At 43.3% G+C, this 14,579-nt stretch overlaps 2 protein-coding genes across 2 annotated transcripts; one reads left to right on the forward strand and one right to left on the reverse strand.

Moving 5' to 3' along the window:
• The first annotated feature begins 1,522 nt into the window (after positions 1 to 1,522).
• Positions 1,523 to 10,571, forward strand: si:ch211-217a12.1 (alanine aminotransferase 2-like). Its single transcript, XM_010735165.3, has 12 exons — positions 1,523 to 1,638; positions 1,734 to 1,916; positions 5,788 to 5,877; positions 6,015 to 6,123; positions 6,263 to 6,396; positions 6,914 to 7,157; positions 7,258 to 7,337; positions 7,744 to 7,880; positions 8,008 to 8,182; positions 9,431 to 9,586; positions 9,679 to 9,791; positions 9,945 to 10,571. The coding sequence occupies exons 2-12, from the start codon at positions 1,770 to 1,772 to the stop codon at positions 10,033 to 10,035; spliced, it is 1,476 nt and encodes a 491-aa protein (XP_010733467.3). The 5' UTR covers positions 1,523 to 1,638; positions 1,734 to 1,769; the 3' UTR covers positions 10,036 to 10,571.
• A 67-nt stretch (positions 10,572 to 10,638) lies between these two features.
• Positions 10,639 to 14,568, reverse strand: pdia4 (protein disulfide isomerase family A, member 4). Its single transcript, XM_019268488.2, has 10 exons — positions 14,285 to 14,568; positions 13,803 to 13,974; positions 13,518 to 13,723; positions 13,302 to 13,440; positions 12,972 to 13,177; positions 12,682 to 12,840; positions 12,320 to 12,471; positions 11,984 to 12,140; positions 11,505 to 11,738; positions 10,639 to 11,310 (listed from the first exon to the last, which is right to left on the reverse strand). Exons 1-10 carry the CDS (start codon positions 14,358 to 14,360, stop codon positions 10,895 to 10,897), a joined length of 1,917 nt encoding a protein of 638 aa, XP_019124033.2. The 5' UTR covers positions 14,361 to 14,568; the 3' UTR covers positions 10,639 to 10,894.
• Between the last annotated feature and the right edge of the window lie 11 nt (positions 14,569 to 14,579).

Raw genomic sequence — 14,579 nt, forward strand, 5'->3', positions numbered from 1 at the left:
TGCTCATGTTGCTTCATGTCTGCTGGATGTGTTAATGAGCAACGAGCCTCAGAACCCGTCGGTTATGATCTGAAGATCATTCATATGTGGATATCTGATTATAGAGATTAACTAGAAACTAACAAGCCATAACTCAACTCTGTAAACCGTTGTGTTCATATCTTGTTACATTGCCCCTGAGTGGTAAAATAATCCATGTTTATTGCTAGAAGTGAATTAAGCATTGTGTCAGATCATTTCAAAGCTGGTATCACTTGGACCATCTCTGGTGTTTTTTGATAAACTTGTAACTTTGAATTACTGCTAATGTTGTCCACTGAATGTGTAAATTGTATTTTTAAGTTGTAACCATGTTTTGTAAAATAATAATTTTGCATTGGTACTTTTCACTTTAGCTAATGAAATACTTCTTCCACCACTGCAAAACACTTTCATAATGACCTTAAAAATTGCCTCTTAAAGGACCCGTGCGTAGGATTTAGTGCCATTTAGCGGCGATGTTGCAGATCGCAACCAACTGAATACCCCTCGCTTCACCCTCCTCTTTCAGTTGTGTAGGAGAACACATAGAGTCTGCCATTCACACTCACATTCACATCCATGGGCAGTGTTAAAGTGCTAAAAAACTGTAGTTCCTCAAGTGGCCACTTGAGACAGGCTGCAGAAGTGAGTCAATCTCCATAAGTCCCCATATTAAAATGTCCAACTTCACAGCAGAAATAAACATGTTTACAGCCTGGTACAAAAAACAGTTTTGTCTCTATAGCTAATTTCCCCGTTCATGACAACTGTGAGGGCAGTGATTTTTTTTTTTTACTCACCAGTTCAGATGATATTAAGGCTTAAAGTTGCGCTTAATTAACAGCATGGCCGCTTGATGGACATGTAAGTGAGGTTACAGATGACTTATTCGAGCAACCAGGTGTATGATGTACGCTGCATATTTTCGGCTTCACAACAGGGCTTCGGAAACCTATGGTGACATCACAGCCTCTGTCCATTCTTTATACTGTCATTGGATACAATACAAGATGATAAGATCATAATAAAATATCATATGTCACCTTCTTTGTCTAACTCCTGTCACCAAGTGCACAGGTAAAAAATACAGTGAAACCACAACCGCCACCACCTGAAGTTATGGTGATCCATAAAACAAATAAACTACAAAAACATACTTATGAATATTAAATGTAAATGTACTTTATTTATACAGCCCTTTACAACAGTCCTTTCGGTGTACCAAAGTGCTTTACAGTAGATAATAAAAAACGAGAACAATAGGTAAAAAAACAAACAAAATAAAAACAGTAAAAACAATAAAATGCAACAAAATCGAATAAGAAATGATAAAATGATTTTTAAAAAATTATTACATTAAATTTCTTCCATACTCTGTTACTGGATCATTTTAAAATCTTGCACACTGGACCTTTAAACTTTAACATCACTGCTGCACGTGAAGGTGCAACTTGAGGTGCAAAGTTTTTTTTCCGACGGCACGTGAAGGCGTCAGCTCGTGAAGAAATCCAGCCAACCGCGAGGGAGAGCAGCGAAGGCGTGGCCACGTGGTCGGTTGGGAATATGAACGGCGAGAGGCAACTGTCAGTCTGAGCTCAGAGGAGCTGCAGGGAGAGGGTAAGTCCAGCTGGGCTGTTATCCCTGCTGACCCGCTAACAACTAACACGCACAGTAACAGTGCTCATTTATATATATATGTTTTTATCTTTCAGGTATTCACATCGGCGGGAAACGACAAACATACAAACATGTCCCAGCAGGCAGTGAACGGGCTCCAGTCCCGGGGCAAGGTGCTGACTTTGGACAACATGAACCCGAATGTGAAGCAGGTCTACTACGCGGTCCGTGGTCCCATAGTCCAACGAGCGGTGCAGATAGAGAAGGAGCTAAAAGAGGTAAAACTCTAAAAAAAAGTGTTCATGCATGAGGGGGGGGAAAAAAAAAGTTAAGATAATAACACAGTAGTGCTGATGTGGCACTCATAAGGGAGTTATAGCTGTTAGGGTTAGAGTGGAATTTGTTGAAATCACATGACACTTCACATCACACTGTCATTTTATCAGTCATTGTAATTGTACTGTATGTTTGTGTTGATTCGTCCTGGGAGAGGGATCCCTCCTCCTGAGGTTTCTTCCACCTTTTTTCCCTGTTAAAAGTTTTTTTTGTGGGCAAGTTTTTTCTCACTTGAACCGAGGGTCTAAGGACAGAGGGTGTCACTCCCTGTACAGATTGTAAAGCCCTCCGAGACAAATGTACTTTGTGACTTTGGGCTATACAAATAAAATGATTGATTTGATTTGACATCTTTTAGTATTGTGGTATTTAGTGGCTAAAAACAGCCACTAAATACCAAAATTGTGAAATCATATTGTGAATGTGTGGTGCAACAGCTGGACTAAAGTTACACACACCAGCCCCTGTGGACACTGAGCAAAACAAGCAACAACAAAAAAAAGTTATTTCCCTGCTCTGTTTCCTCGGGATATGGTGACAGATTGAAACGAAGGGGAAAGAGAGAAGTAGGTAGCCCAGATGAAAAAGATGCTTGCCTTGGACACTTTTTGCTGACCGGCTGAGAGTGGAGGCCAGTACCAGACGGACGTAGACAGTAGGTCAAGCTTTTAAAAGTCCATGCATGACAGCTGTTATGTTCTTCCTCTGCACAGATGTGCGTAACAACTCATATTACAATGGTCTGTGCTGATCACTGATCCATTGTTCTTTTTCCAAGGCAAGCAGGTTGAGCCGGACTCTCTCTTAAAAGCTGTAACGCAACCCTCTCTGCAGTTATGTCTTCTTCACGGGACATGTAGCGAGCTGAAGGGGGAAGCTTTTGCTGCTTGAGTACGTTTCACTCCTTTTCTAGCCTGGGGTGACTACAATGTCCAGAGTGGAGAATGCATACATCCTAGAGGCTTATTACGTAAGATCAAGCATGTACTTTCTCTCCTCTTTTGTTTCCCTGGGTTCGCGTACCCCCTTCCTCCCCACAGGGGGAGAGTTCATTGGACGAAGCTGCAGCTGTGAGGCCCATCAGCGTCAGAGGCCTTTATCTGCAGTGAGGTTCGCTACAAAGTGCTCAAATTCTTGGTAGTCCACTTGTGTTTTTTGTCTCAATCTTAACGCTCAACGTTGGAGTAACTAGAATCATTTTCTGCAATGCCACAGATACTTGAGGTCAAATCCAGACTCCAGTAGAGAGAGGGAGAAGGGGTAAATTTAGACACATACATTAGTTCAGACATACAGGACATACTAATAGTGTGTAAGGTCAACAGTAGTTGCTTGTTATAATTGTTTATTGACAAAGTTTTTCCCGAGAAAACGAGCCATGGGCTGAAAAGGTTTAAGCTCACCTGTCAAACTGCAAGTGAAAACAACAAACTGAAACGTGACTTCCAGTCCTGTTCGCTGCAAACACTCAGTCATCTGTGGAAGTGCTTCCTGTCAGATCTGTGACTGGAAGTCTTTTACTGACCGCTCAGCAGATTTTATGCAAGTGTGTCCATGTCCGTGTCCGTGTTTTTGTGTATACATGCGCTGTTGTGGTAATGACTTTTATAAATTCTTACCCAGACCAATCTGGCATGACAGCGCCCGCGCTCATTTCATTCAGCATCTCAAAAATCACATGCATCAATTAGATCTTCAGTTAATCGCTACTCGCGTGACTTAACACAAGAGGTATGATTCAGATTGTGTATATATATCACGTTAAATGAAATTCAGGCCAAGCTCTATTAAGCCCCACAGGGCTTCTTGGCCTGGTTCACTGGTCCAGCCTGTGTAATCAGTGCCTGGTGCTGAGTGAGCAGGAGAGCGCAGAGCTGAGCCGAGGGGAGCTGACTGGCTCCTCTCTATCCCAGAGAACAGCAGCCTCTTTGTTGCTTGAGCACTAAAAAGGGAAACGTGCTGCATCCAGTTACTTAGATTTAGGACAAGCTCATATGTGACTCAACGCTAACCCAAAAGAGCCTTGTCGGCCTCAGTGCAAGGACACAGAAATGATAATATTGACTCAGTCCAACGGAAAGTTTTCCCTGTGCCCTTGGAAGCCACTCGCCTGGTGTTTTATCATGTAGAAGATGCTGGATCATGACAACTGAATTATTAGTTTAGATTTTTTATGTTGTCCCATGACATGAAAGGCAACAACAGTGTATTACCACTACACAATCCACTCACATTCAGAATGAGAAATGTTTGGTTAATCCATGGAATTAGTTTTCAGTCTGTTAAGGCGTGACTTGTTTGTACTCACTATTCTCAAACTCAAAGAGGTTACATCGCATTTACCTGCTGGAAACAAGTTCCCAATAATATTTTGAATAAGATTCGGTGAAAGCCAAGGGAGTCAGACGCGATTCATAAAACAAATGAACAGAAATAGGCAAGGCTCCAGGCCTGTTTTACGCATTGAGTTTGTGCAACTTTGATTTTACTTGAAAAGGGTAGTATTTTTTGCTGTGTCTATACCTCACAGATTTGGATGTGTTTGGATGAGTCAGGCACTTTAGTTGTGGACTCTACAGTAAGAGAAGCAGCTAACCAGAGGTGGAGCTGTGTAGTAACACATCATTTTTCTTCTTTGAACTTTATTGGACATTTTCATGTTTGTGTGACATCAGCATGTGTTGAAATATCATGACTATTACTTTAGTGATTTTTAAAAGCACAAACCATAAAGCCTCCCCCACCAAAAAAAACTATTTTATTATCACAATATACATTTAAACCTTTACTTTCCAGGCCTTGCTGTAAGGATGAACAGACGACATCTTTTGTCACATTACATCATCTAAAAAACAGCTACGTGTGCAGCATGTTGCAACAAGAAAACAGACTAACAGGCACCAAATCAGGTCCAATTAGGACCCACAGAGATGAACATGAAGGCTTTGCTGCTTCAATGAAGATAAATAGTGGGTTGGTTAAGATAAAATGAGAAAGATTCAAGCTTGTCATATGATTGGATTAAACCAGCAATTCTCGACCAGAAACACTCAGAAACAGAGAGGTTTGTGTCTTTGTGAGCACCAGCAGCAAGCGTCATCCCTGCCCAGGACAGTGCTTCCTGCTTAACAAGCTCCAGGCTCTCCAGTGCCAGGGTCTTTGTAAAAACAAAAGGCTCCTAATGAGAGAAGACGCATGTGTGAGATGAATACAAGTGTCTCTGGTTTGATTTACATGCTGAGCCATCAGGTGGTCACAACAACACGGATGAGTGGGCCACGTGATGTATTTCTTAATCATCTAGTTTGAAGCCTTGCTAACGCAAAGAGTTCCTTATCGTGTTGACCTTTTAAGAAACACAGGTGTTGGAAGATTGTGTGAGATTTGTAACCACAGATTAGCAATGTAGACCGACTGCAGGAAACATGCATGCAGAATCTTCTCTCTTTTTACCCTTAGAAATATTCTCAGTTCATTATGGCTTGGTTTTTTTTTCATTGCTTTGAGAGTATATGGTTCTTCATGCATTATGCATTTGCATGTTCATTTTAATGAAAGTTGGTGTCCCTGACGCAAGCAAAAAAAAAGGATCAGAAAAGGGAGCTTTCAAGTATATTTGGCCATATCTCAACTCTTTGTCTCACTCCTTGTTACGTGTCCAAACATGTGTCGTCACGTGAAAGAAAGTCAGAACAGAATGTCTCCAGTCCCCACCTTCCCCCCCCCAGTTTCTCATTATTTTCTGCACCTGTTCCTCAAGAGATACTCGACTGGCAAGATTTTTACAGATCCCCGTCTTTATCTTCCCCCCAGGGAGTCAAGAAACCTTTCACAGAAGTAATCAAGGCTAACATAGGTGACGCCCACGCCATGGGTCAGAAACCAATCACATTTCTCAGACAGGTAAGACTACTTTGTACAGTCCTGCCTTATGTAATTGTGTTTCTGTTGCTCTTCATAGTTCCAAAAACTGGACTCATTACATTCATATAGTTAAAACTGTTAATGTGAGATGTGGTTTCTATGTCCGCCACTCTCAGGTCCTGGCTCTGTGTTCTTACCCTGAACTACTGGAAGACACAAAGTTTCCAGAGGACGCCAAGAAAAGGGCACGACGTATTCTCGAGGCCTGCGGAGGCCACAGTATAGGTCAGACAACTCCCCCTTCGCTCCACCAACCACATGCCAATCATCTCTAGCATCCACCTCCATTTGCCTACTCATTAATAATTTATTTGGACGGTCTGTACACTGTACTGAATCAAAGTTCATTTTCATGTGTTCAAAGGGGCCTACAGTGCCAGCCAGGGCATCGAGTGCATCCGTCAGGATGTGGCACGCTACATAGAGAAGAGAGATGGTGGAATCTCCTCCAACCCTGACAACATTTACCTGTCCACTGGAGCCAGTGATGCCATCGTGGTATGTTGTTTTTTTTTCTTTTAAACGTCATTTTCCGGAAAAGTGCTGACAGACATGTAGGCAAGCACAGGTGACACACATTTGGTATAATGAAGGTATAAATCTGTTCTTCATTCAACTTCTGTGAATTATTTACTCAGATGTACTTTGCACATCTGTAACTTTACTCCACGCACAGACCTTTGTCCCTGTCAATATAGATTTCTCCAGTTTTATGCAACCTAATGAACAGGCTACTGAATAACTTAAGCTAGATATCCACAGGTGCCTGCAGTGTTAATCTGTGACATTGTTGGCCCAACATGTAGGTGTGTTTGTTTGCTCTGCTGTTGTAAAGTAGATCTATCTGATCTACCTCCCTTTTTAAATACTGTAAATGCTTTTCTAACACTGAAAGAACCATTCTACAACTCTAAACTGTAAACCTAAACGTAAAAATAATTTCTATTACTCCTACCCTCTCATCCTTTTCTACACCACCTCCTTTCTCCCCCCTCCTTCTCCTCTCTAAACCCAGACCATGCTGAAGTTGCTGGTGTGTGGTGAGGGTCGTGACCGTACAGGAGTGATGATCTCCATCCCCCAGTACCCTCTGTACTCAGCCGCACTGGCGGACCTTGGCGCTGTGCAGATCAACTACTACCTGGACGAGGACAAGTGTTGGGGTCTGGATGTTGCAGAGCTTAAAAGATCCCTCAGTGAAGCCAGGCAACACTGCAGTCCCCGGGTCCTTTGCATCATCAACCCCGGAAACCCCACCGGTACGTCTTGTGATAGTACTTTCTGATCCTGGAATTTTGTACATTTTGTCTGTTTATTTGCACCAACAACTCAATGAACTCTTGTTGTCCTGTGTGATAGGTCAGGTCCAGAGCAGGCAGTGCATTGAAGATGTGATCCGATTTGCTAAAGAGGAGCATCTCTTCCTTATGGCTGATGAAGTAATGCACCGATGTTATTGCCTCATTTCAGAAGTTTTTTTTTTCTATCTGACAAAAACCAGTACTGTCATAGCAAGTTTGTCAAACTCTGACCACATTCTTTCACATCACTATTTCAGATATAAACACATCCGTGTTTACATGCGAACCACAGTAAACAGTGGGTGGCGAAACATTTGAAGCACCTCTCATTATAATGCCATCCAATACAGCGCCACTGTTAACTACAGCCTTTAAAATGATCATACAGATCATCATTAAATGATCTTTTTTCAGTCTCACTGTCGATGATATACTGCACATCTCAGTTCATTCTTTTGTGTACAGAGTTTTGTGTTTAGATTTTTCAAGTGATAGTAATGCCTTGTGTATTTATGTGTATTTATGCTGTTTGTATTTATGTTAGGTCTACCAGGATAACGTGTATGCAGAGGGCTGTGAGTTTCACTCCTTTAAGAAGGTGTTGTTTGAGATGGGACCAGAGTACTCCAACACAGTGGAGATGGCCTCCTTCCACTCCACCTCCAAATGCTACATGGGCGAGTGAGTAGCTAGATAAACACACAGACTGTACCTTTGTATGAATTAGTTTTAAATGACCCTTGCACTACGCTCCCATCGCCTATATACTTTGTTTGACTTACACCTTTCTTCTGTTTGTTTTTGTCAGGTGTGGATTCCGTGGTGGCTACATGGAGATCATAAACATGGACCCTGAGGTGAAGGCCCAACTCATCAAATTGGTGTCTGTGCGTCTGTGCCCTCCCGTCCCCGGACAGGCCCTCCTGGACCTGGTGGTCAACCCCCCGCAGCCCGACGAGCCCTCATACGCCACGTTTATGAAGGTCTGAGAAAAAAACACAAAGCACACCAGGTAGCAAACATCCTGGTAATGCTCTGAGGGTAAACACAGAATTTACTTATGTAAACACTCATAAACCTCACGCCATACAGTCTTTGCACAAGTGTATATTGAGTGTGCTGAAGTTCCATAGTAATTTCAGAGACACAATTCCCTCACTTGGCACTCAGTCAGTTGTGAATAATCCGATTTGAATTTTCTAACTCTCAGTGTCCATGTTAACCAGTACAGACAGAGCGTGCCATGAAGCTCTGCGTCCAGCTCACAATCTACACCTTTGCACATAAAGTTCCTCTTTTTATTCCTGTTTATACACATCAGGTTAATGTGATATGTTTGGAAGAGACTGATCAATAAGTAAGGTTTGAGCTTTGCAAAGAGGACTACACTGCATGCATTATACATGTTTGTTTGATGTTTGAAGCCTGGGTTCATCTGACATACAGTTAAGTGGAAGCACTGTGCAGCCATGGAAGCCATTAGGTTGATGGCCATAACTAATGTGAGTCTCCAGCTGCAAAAAGATCTGTAGTTATGTTTGTAGTTGCAGTGTGCAGCTGCATGTTTTGATGGCATCTACTGCAAGAGATTTCATTACAGTCTGTCATCTCAATCAAGCACTCCTGACCTCACATACCAATCAGTCAAAGAGAAGCCAAGTAAAAATGGTCTTTAACCCAGTGAGCCCAAAACAGGAAATCTTATCCCGAGTAATTGTGTATCTGGTAAAGATGTACTACTCCTTTACACCATCAGAGGGTGTGGTGTACACTGGAACGAGCATGTAAAAAGTGTCAGCAGTGTTACAGACAGAGTGGTAGGCTGCATGTTGTCGTGCCTGCATTGACCACAAGAAGGCAGAAGGACTAAGAAATGCAGATACACCGGAGCTGGTCCTGTTTAAAAGGCGTCTACAAAAAAAAGCCTATAGTCCCAATTTGTGGAGAAGGCAACCAGTTTACACTTGAAGCAGCCAGTATCCCTCAATCAGCTGCACACCTGTTGTATTGCACTGACCTGACGACATGTCAATCACATGATAACAGATATTATGAAACTTGGAACCTGGAAGCAACTGCCAAATGAGAAATGTAGAAAATCTTGACTTTACAAGATAATGTGGAGTGCATGAATGCAGATTTTGTGTGTGTGTGTGTGTATTTGTGAGGGTTTAAATTCATGTGACCTTTCAGCTGACCCCTGACAGCTTTAACTTTTGCTTTCACTTCAGGAGCGGACAGCAGTGTTAGCAGCTTTAGCGGAGAAGGCCAAAATAACAGAGCAGATCTTCAACACGGTACCCGGTATCACCTGTAACCCTGTACAGGGGGCCATGTACACCTTCCCACGCATCACTCTACCTCAGAAGGCCATCGACAAGGCAGAGGTCTGCACTACACACACACTTTATCTTACTGATGAGTATTACCCTGATTTTACTATGTGGATATATTCCAATGTGTTTGTATCCCTTTTCAGGCTGAAGGTCAAGCACCAGACATGCTCTACTGCATGAGGCTGCTAGAGGAGGAGGGTATCTGTCTGGTGCCAGGTAGTGGCTTTGGCCAGAGAGAAGGAACCTTCCACTTCAGGTTAGTATGGCAGCCTCGCTGCTCTCTGTAATGTCCTGGGTTTGTTTGTTCCCTCAACTTCATGATGGAAAGAGAAAATCTGAACTTTTCTGTGCTAAAATCAGCCCAATTATATTATATAACACGTCCTCCTTCTTGCTGTCACCTGTCCAGGATGACCATCTTGCCTCCCACCGAGAAGCTGAAGATTGTTCTGCAGAAGATCTCAGCGTTCCACCTGCGGTTCACACAAGAGTTTTCATAACGAGCCCCCCCCTTCTCCTCCTTCTTGCCACCTTTCGACTACATCTCAAGAACCAACTCACCGTGTGCCAGTATCTTCAAGTGCCTTTTGTGCAAAGGAGGCAGCAGGTCCTAACGTCGCCACCTCAAGGCTGAAATTACACTAGTTCACATTTTTAAAAATGTTTTCAGGGTTTTGTAACAATGAACCTTGAACATTTCCTTGTTTAGACAGTTCCTGCTCACGTGTATGCACAACACGTGAAAATGTAATTTGCAAAACATGATGCACTTTCCCAAAGTATTATGGGGCAAGGTTTGTATTGTTCAAAAAGATGTGATAGTTGATTGTATACATGGTGTTCTGTAAAGAGTTATTTCAGATGCTGCTAGAGGGGCATCGATCTCCTGCCAAGACTTAAACAGCCAAAATAGTTGGAAGTTTCAATATAACATGTTAGGTGATTACTTTAAGCTGACTGGCTGTAGAGCCATTTGTATCACTAATGTTTAAAAAGTGTTCTTAAATGTGATTAAAAGCACAAAATTTGTATGCAACACCAGTTCTTGTATTAACACTTTCCAGCTTGACCTCTATTGAACTTAGAGTAACAAAGAGTCACAGTTAAGTGCTGGCCCACAAAGCCGCCATCATTTTGAGTTTTATTTAAAAAGACTTTAAATCTTCAACAGTGCTTACATGCTTTTAGAAACAAAAGAAAGCAGAATCTCTTGGAATGAACAGAAACTAAAAACGATGATTGTAATCGTCACAGCAACTCAGTAACACCGTTTAACTCCAATATGTTCCCAGAGGCCTCCCCAGCGTCCTCTAAAGACTCTGCCCGAGTAAAAGTTCTTCTTCGCTCGAGAGAGATCTTTCAAAGTTCGTCTCTCTTCTGTGAAAGCTTTGTGGCGTGCTTTTCCAAGAACTTGCTGAGCCCTTCTACTGTTCTGTCTCCACCTTCCATTTTGACGGGGCTCTGCTTGCTGTTGCTCGGAGCAAAGTATATTGTGGGGAAGCCTTCCACTTTGTAGCTGTCGTTTGGCACGTCGTTGGCTGTGGCGTCCATCTTGGCGATCACCAGATTCTTCTCCCCCTTGTACTTCTTGCCCAGAGCCAAATAATCGGGCTCCATCTTCTTACAGTGGCCGCACCAGGGAGCATAAAACTCAATCAGGACATCTTTCTGGGTATCCATGACAATGTCTTCAAAGGTCTTTCCTACCACGACCTTAACTGGTCCTTTGTTGTTCTTTGGCACTGGTTGTGACTTGACGATGGGTTTGAGTTTTCCTGAGGGCAGGGCAAAGAAATTCAGTTATTTTAGGAGCTACAATATGTCTACAACATATGCTGCCATCACATGGTGGAATATTGAACTACAACTACACAAACAGTACAAGTTACTGAGGAAAGTGCATGTGCCTCACTTATTAGACAAAACATACGTGCTCACATAATTTAGTAAAAGAAAAAAAGTCGCTCACCTTTTTTGAAAGCCTTTACAAAGTCTGACAGCACCTCAGAGTCAAACTCCTCTGGCTCCATGGCATACTTTTTGCCTCCATCTGCCAGAATTGCTACATTCACTTCCTCTCCACTCTCACTCAGGCCCAGGCTCTTCAGCTCATCTGCAAAGTCCTCCTCATCAGCGATGGCAAACGTGTACTCTGGGTAGTCCTTGGCCACCTCGAGCACCTTGGACCTCCAGAACTGTGTAGCTAGAAAAAAAAAGATTAGAGGTTTGTTAATGCATTATATATCTTCCACAGGTGGTGTTCGTTGTTCAGAGCAGTTGCTGGCGTATAGATCCATTTTTATATCTGCATTATGATTACATTCTCCTAGCAGGCACCATAAACTGCATTAGGACAGCATGACATAACAATGAATGAGTAAAAGCAGACTCACACTGAGGACAACTTCTACCAGGTTGAACCCATTGACAGAAATATGAGAAACTCACCTTTCCTGTAGTCAAAGCTGAAGTCAACTCCATAATACACAACCACCAGGGGTCTTTTGGTGTAGCGCTTAGCGTCGTTGCTTGGTTTCCTGTGACCCACCAGAGGAATCACATGTTTTTTGAAGAACTCCTGCACTTCTGACACCGACGTGGAGTCCTGTGATAAATACACGTATGTTAAAATGAAAGATGGATTGTGCAACATCCTTTATTGCTAATCTAGTCTATTTTTACACTGATACTAGAACTGAAAGAAACAGTCATGTCTGATTCAGAGTTTCATGCCCAGTGAAACCAATTCAAATTACAAGTCAAAAAAAAAGAAACAACTCCTACCTTCATTGTGAGCGTGTGTGAGGCCGGCTCGTACTTGGAGCGGAACTTTTCAGGGTGAAGGATGACAATCTGACCCGGCGAAGCTTTGAGCAGTTTGGACACTTCAGAGCTGAAGCTGTGACGGAAGGTGAAGTCTTCCCTCAGTGAATTACCTGCCAGGCCGACAGACAGCAATGAGAGCTTGAAGCAGAACAAGAGTGTCGACTGTCTATGCTCTCACCACACACACAGATTAGACCTTTGATACTGTGATGGATTACCCATCTCAGGTTTCCTTTATCTAGCGCACACAGGCAACAGCTGCAGTTACTCATTTAGTATCACTCGTTTATTGCACAGATCTCCAGCTCTTTGGTACTTACAGGCTTCGATGTAGATCTCATAGGCTGCGTCCTGTTCACTGGAGAACACTCCGACTATGACAGCATCATCACCATCCTTGACGTGCTCCTGGACCTGCTTTACTGCCTGGACCTGCTTGGAAGGTGGACCTGACTGCTCACCCATGTACTCAACAATGCCTGGCGGGAAAGTGAAAGAGAAACTGTGACGGACAGATAAAATTTGTACACAGGCCTCCATAACTTAGCATATATGGAAAACATGTGTGACTGTCCAGAGTATCAGTTATATTATACAGTAAGTGACTTACCATACTGCTCTCTGGGTCCGTTGTAGTCAAACACCTTGCCTTTCCTAAAGATCTTGAGGGTGGGATAGCCCGTGACTCCAAAACGTGACGCGATGTCACCCTCCACAGTGGCGTCCACCTTGGCCAGAGCAATGGCAGGAGAGCGCTTGCTCAACTCCTTGGCTGCCTTCTCGTACTCTGGAGCCAATCTCTTGCAGTGTCCGCACCTGAAGGTCAGTTAGATAACAGGCGAATAATGAGGAATGTTTAATTAGCTCTAACAGCTCCTGTTTTAACAGCTCAACTGTCACTCTAAATGGATGTGAGTGTGTCCGTCTAGAAATGACTGACCATGGGGCGTAGAACTCCACCAGGATGATGTCTGCGTTGTTAACGGTCTCATCAAAGTTGTCCTTGGTCAGCACCAGCGTCGCCTCAGGAGGGGGCTTCCAATCTGGCTGAGCCACCTCTTTTAACCGGGCCACAATAGCTGCAAGAAAACCATATTACCGCCAACTCTTTTCACAACAGAGATCGGCAACTTCTATGAATTAAATCTCTACCTACCCTTCTCTGTCCTGTCTCCATCGTAGTCCACAGGCTCCCCATTTTTCAGGATCTTAATGGTGGGATAGCCCGACACTTCGAACCTGTTCGCCAACTCGGTGGCTACTGTTGCATCCACTTTGGCCACAGGTACAGGGGGGTCGTTCTCCTTAAGAGCCTGGGCGATTTTTTCATACTCTGGGGCAAATTGTTTGCAGTGGCCACACCTAAAAAAAAAACAGATACATTGAAATGTTTGCAGGGATTTGAAAAGTAAAACAAAAATGTAAGGACTACCAGACGTACCATGGTGCATAAAACTCAACCAGGACTGTGTCTTTGCCCTCAATGAAGGTGTCATAGTTGCTGTCGGTGAGAACCAGCACACCGTTTTCTTCTTTCACCTCAGTGTCATCTTCTTCATCCTCCTCCTCCTCATCACTATCCTCCTCAGAAGCTTCCTCCTCCTCTAAGATCTCTGACAGGAAACAAGAAAAAAAAAAGGACACAAGCTGTGAGTGTATTCCCATGAAAGCAACACATGTCCTGTTTGTAACTGAGGCTACTGTCACAATGTGACGTTCAACACAAAGAGGACAACGTGAGTTTGGACGTTTGCTGAACATTTGCACGTCCTGTTGACATTAGCTGTCCTGTTAGCTGTCGTGCTAACAGCACTAGCACACATCCACAGTGAGCTCAGCTAGTTTGCATGACAACAACAGACAGGAAACACACGACGAACAGCTAGTAAACATAGCCAGGCTGTGAAAACTGCTCACACTTACCATCCTCACATCTGCCGACAGTTGCAAAATGTGCAACGCCGAGCAGCACGATCAGCAGCACAGCAATATTCCTCATTGTCCAACAAAACAGACGTTGCGGCCTCTTTTCTTCCTCTTCCTTAATAATAACCTGGCTAATTAACACTGATGAATGTCATCAAAACACTGTCCGCTGCACAGACTCGCTGTCCGGATCAATACTGACGTGTGGCCCCGTGGACACCTTTGGGCTTGTGGCTTCATACAAACTAATCACTCGTGAAATCACGCACGCCGCCTCCTCCGACTGGAATTT

The sequence above is a fragment of the Larimichthys crocea genome, chromosome XXIII (genome assembly GCF_000972845.2).
Source record: "Larimichthys crocea isolate SSNF chromosome XXIII, L_crocea_2.0, whole genome shotgun sequence".
Taxonomy (NCBI): domain Eukaryota; kingdom Metazoa; phylum Chordata; class Actinopteri; family Sciaenidae; genus Larimichthys; species Larimichthys crocea.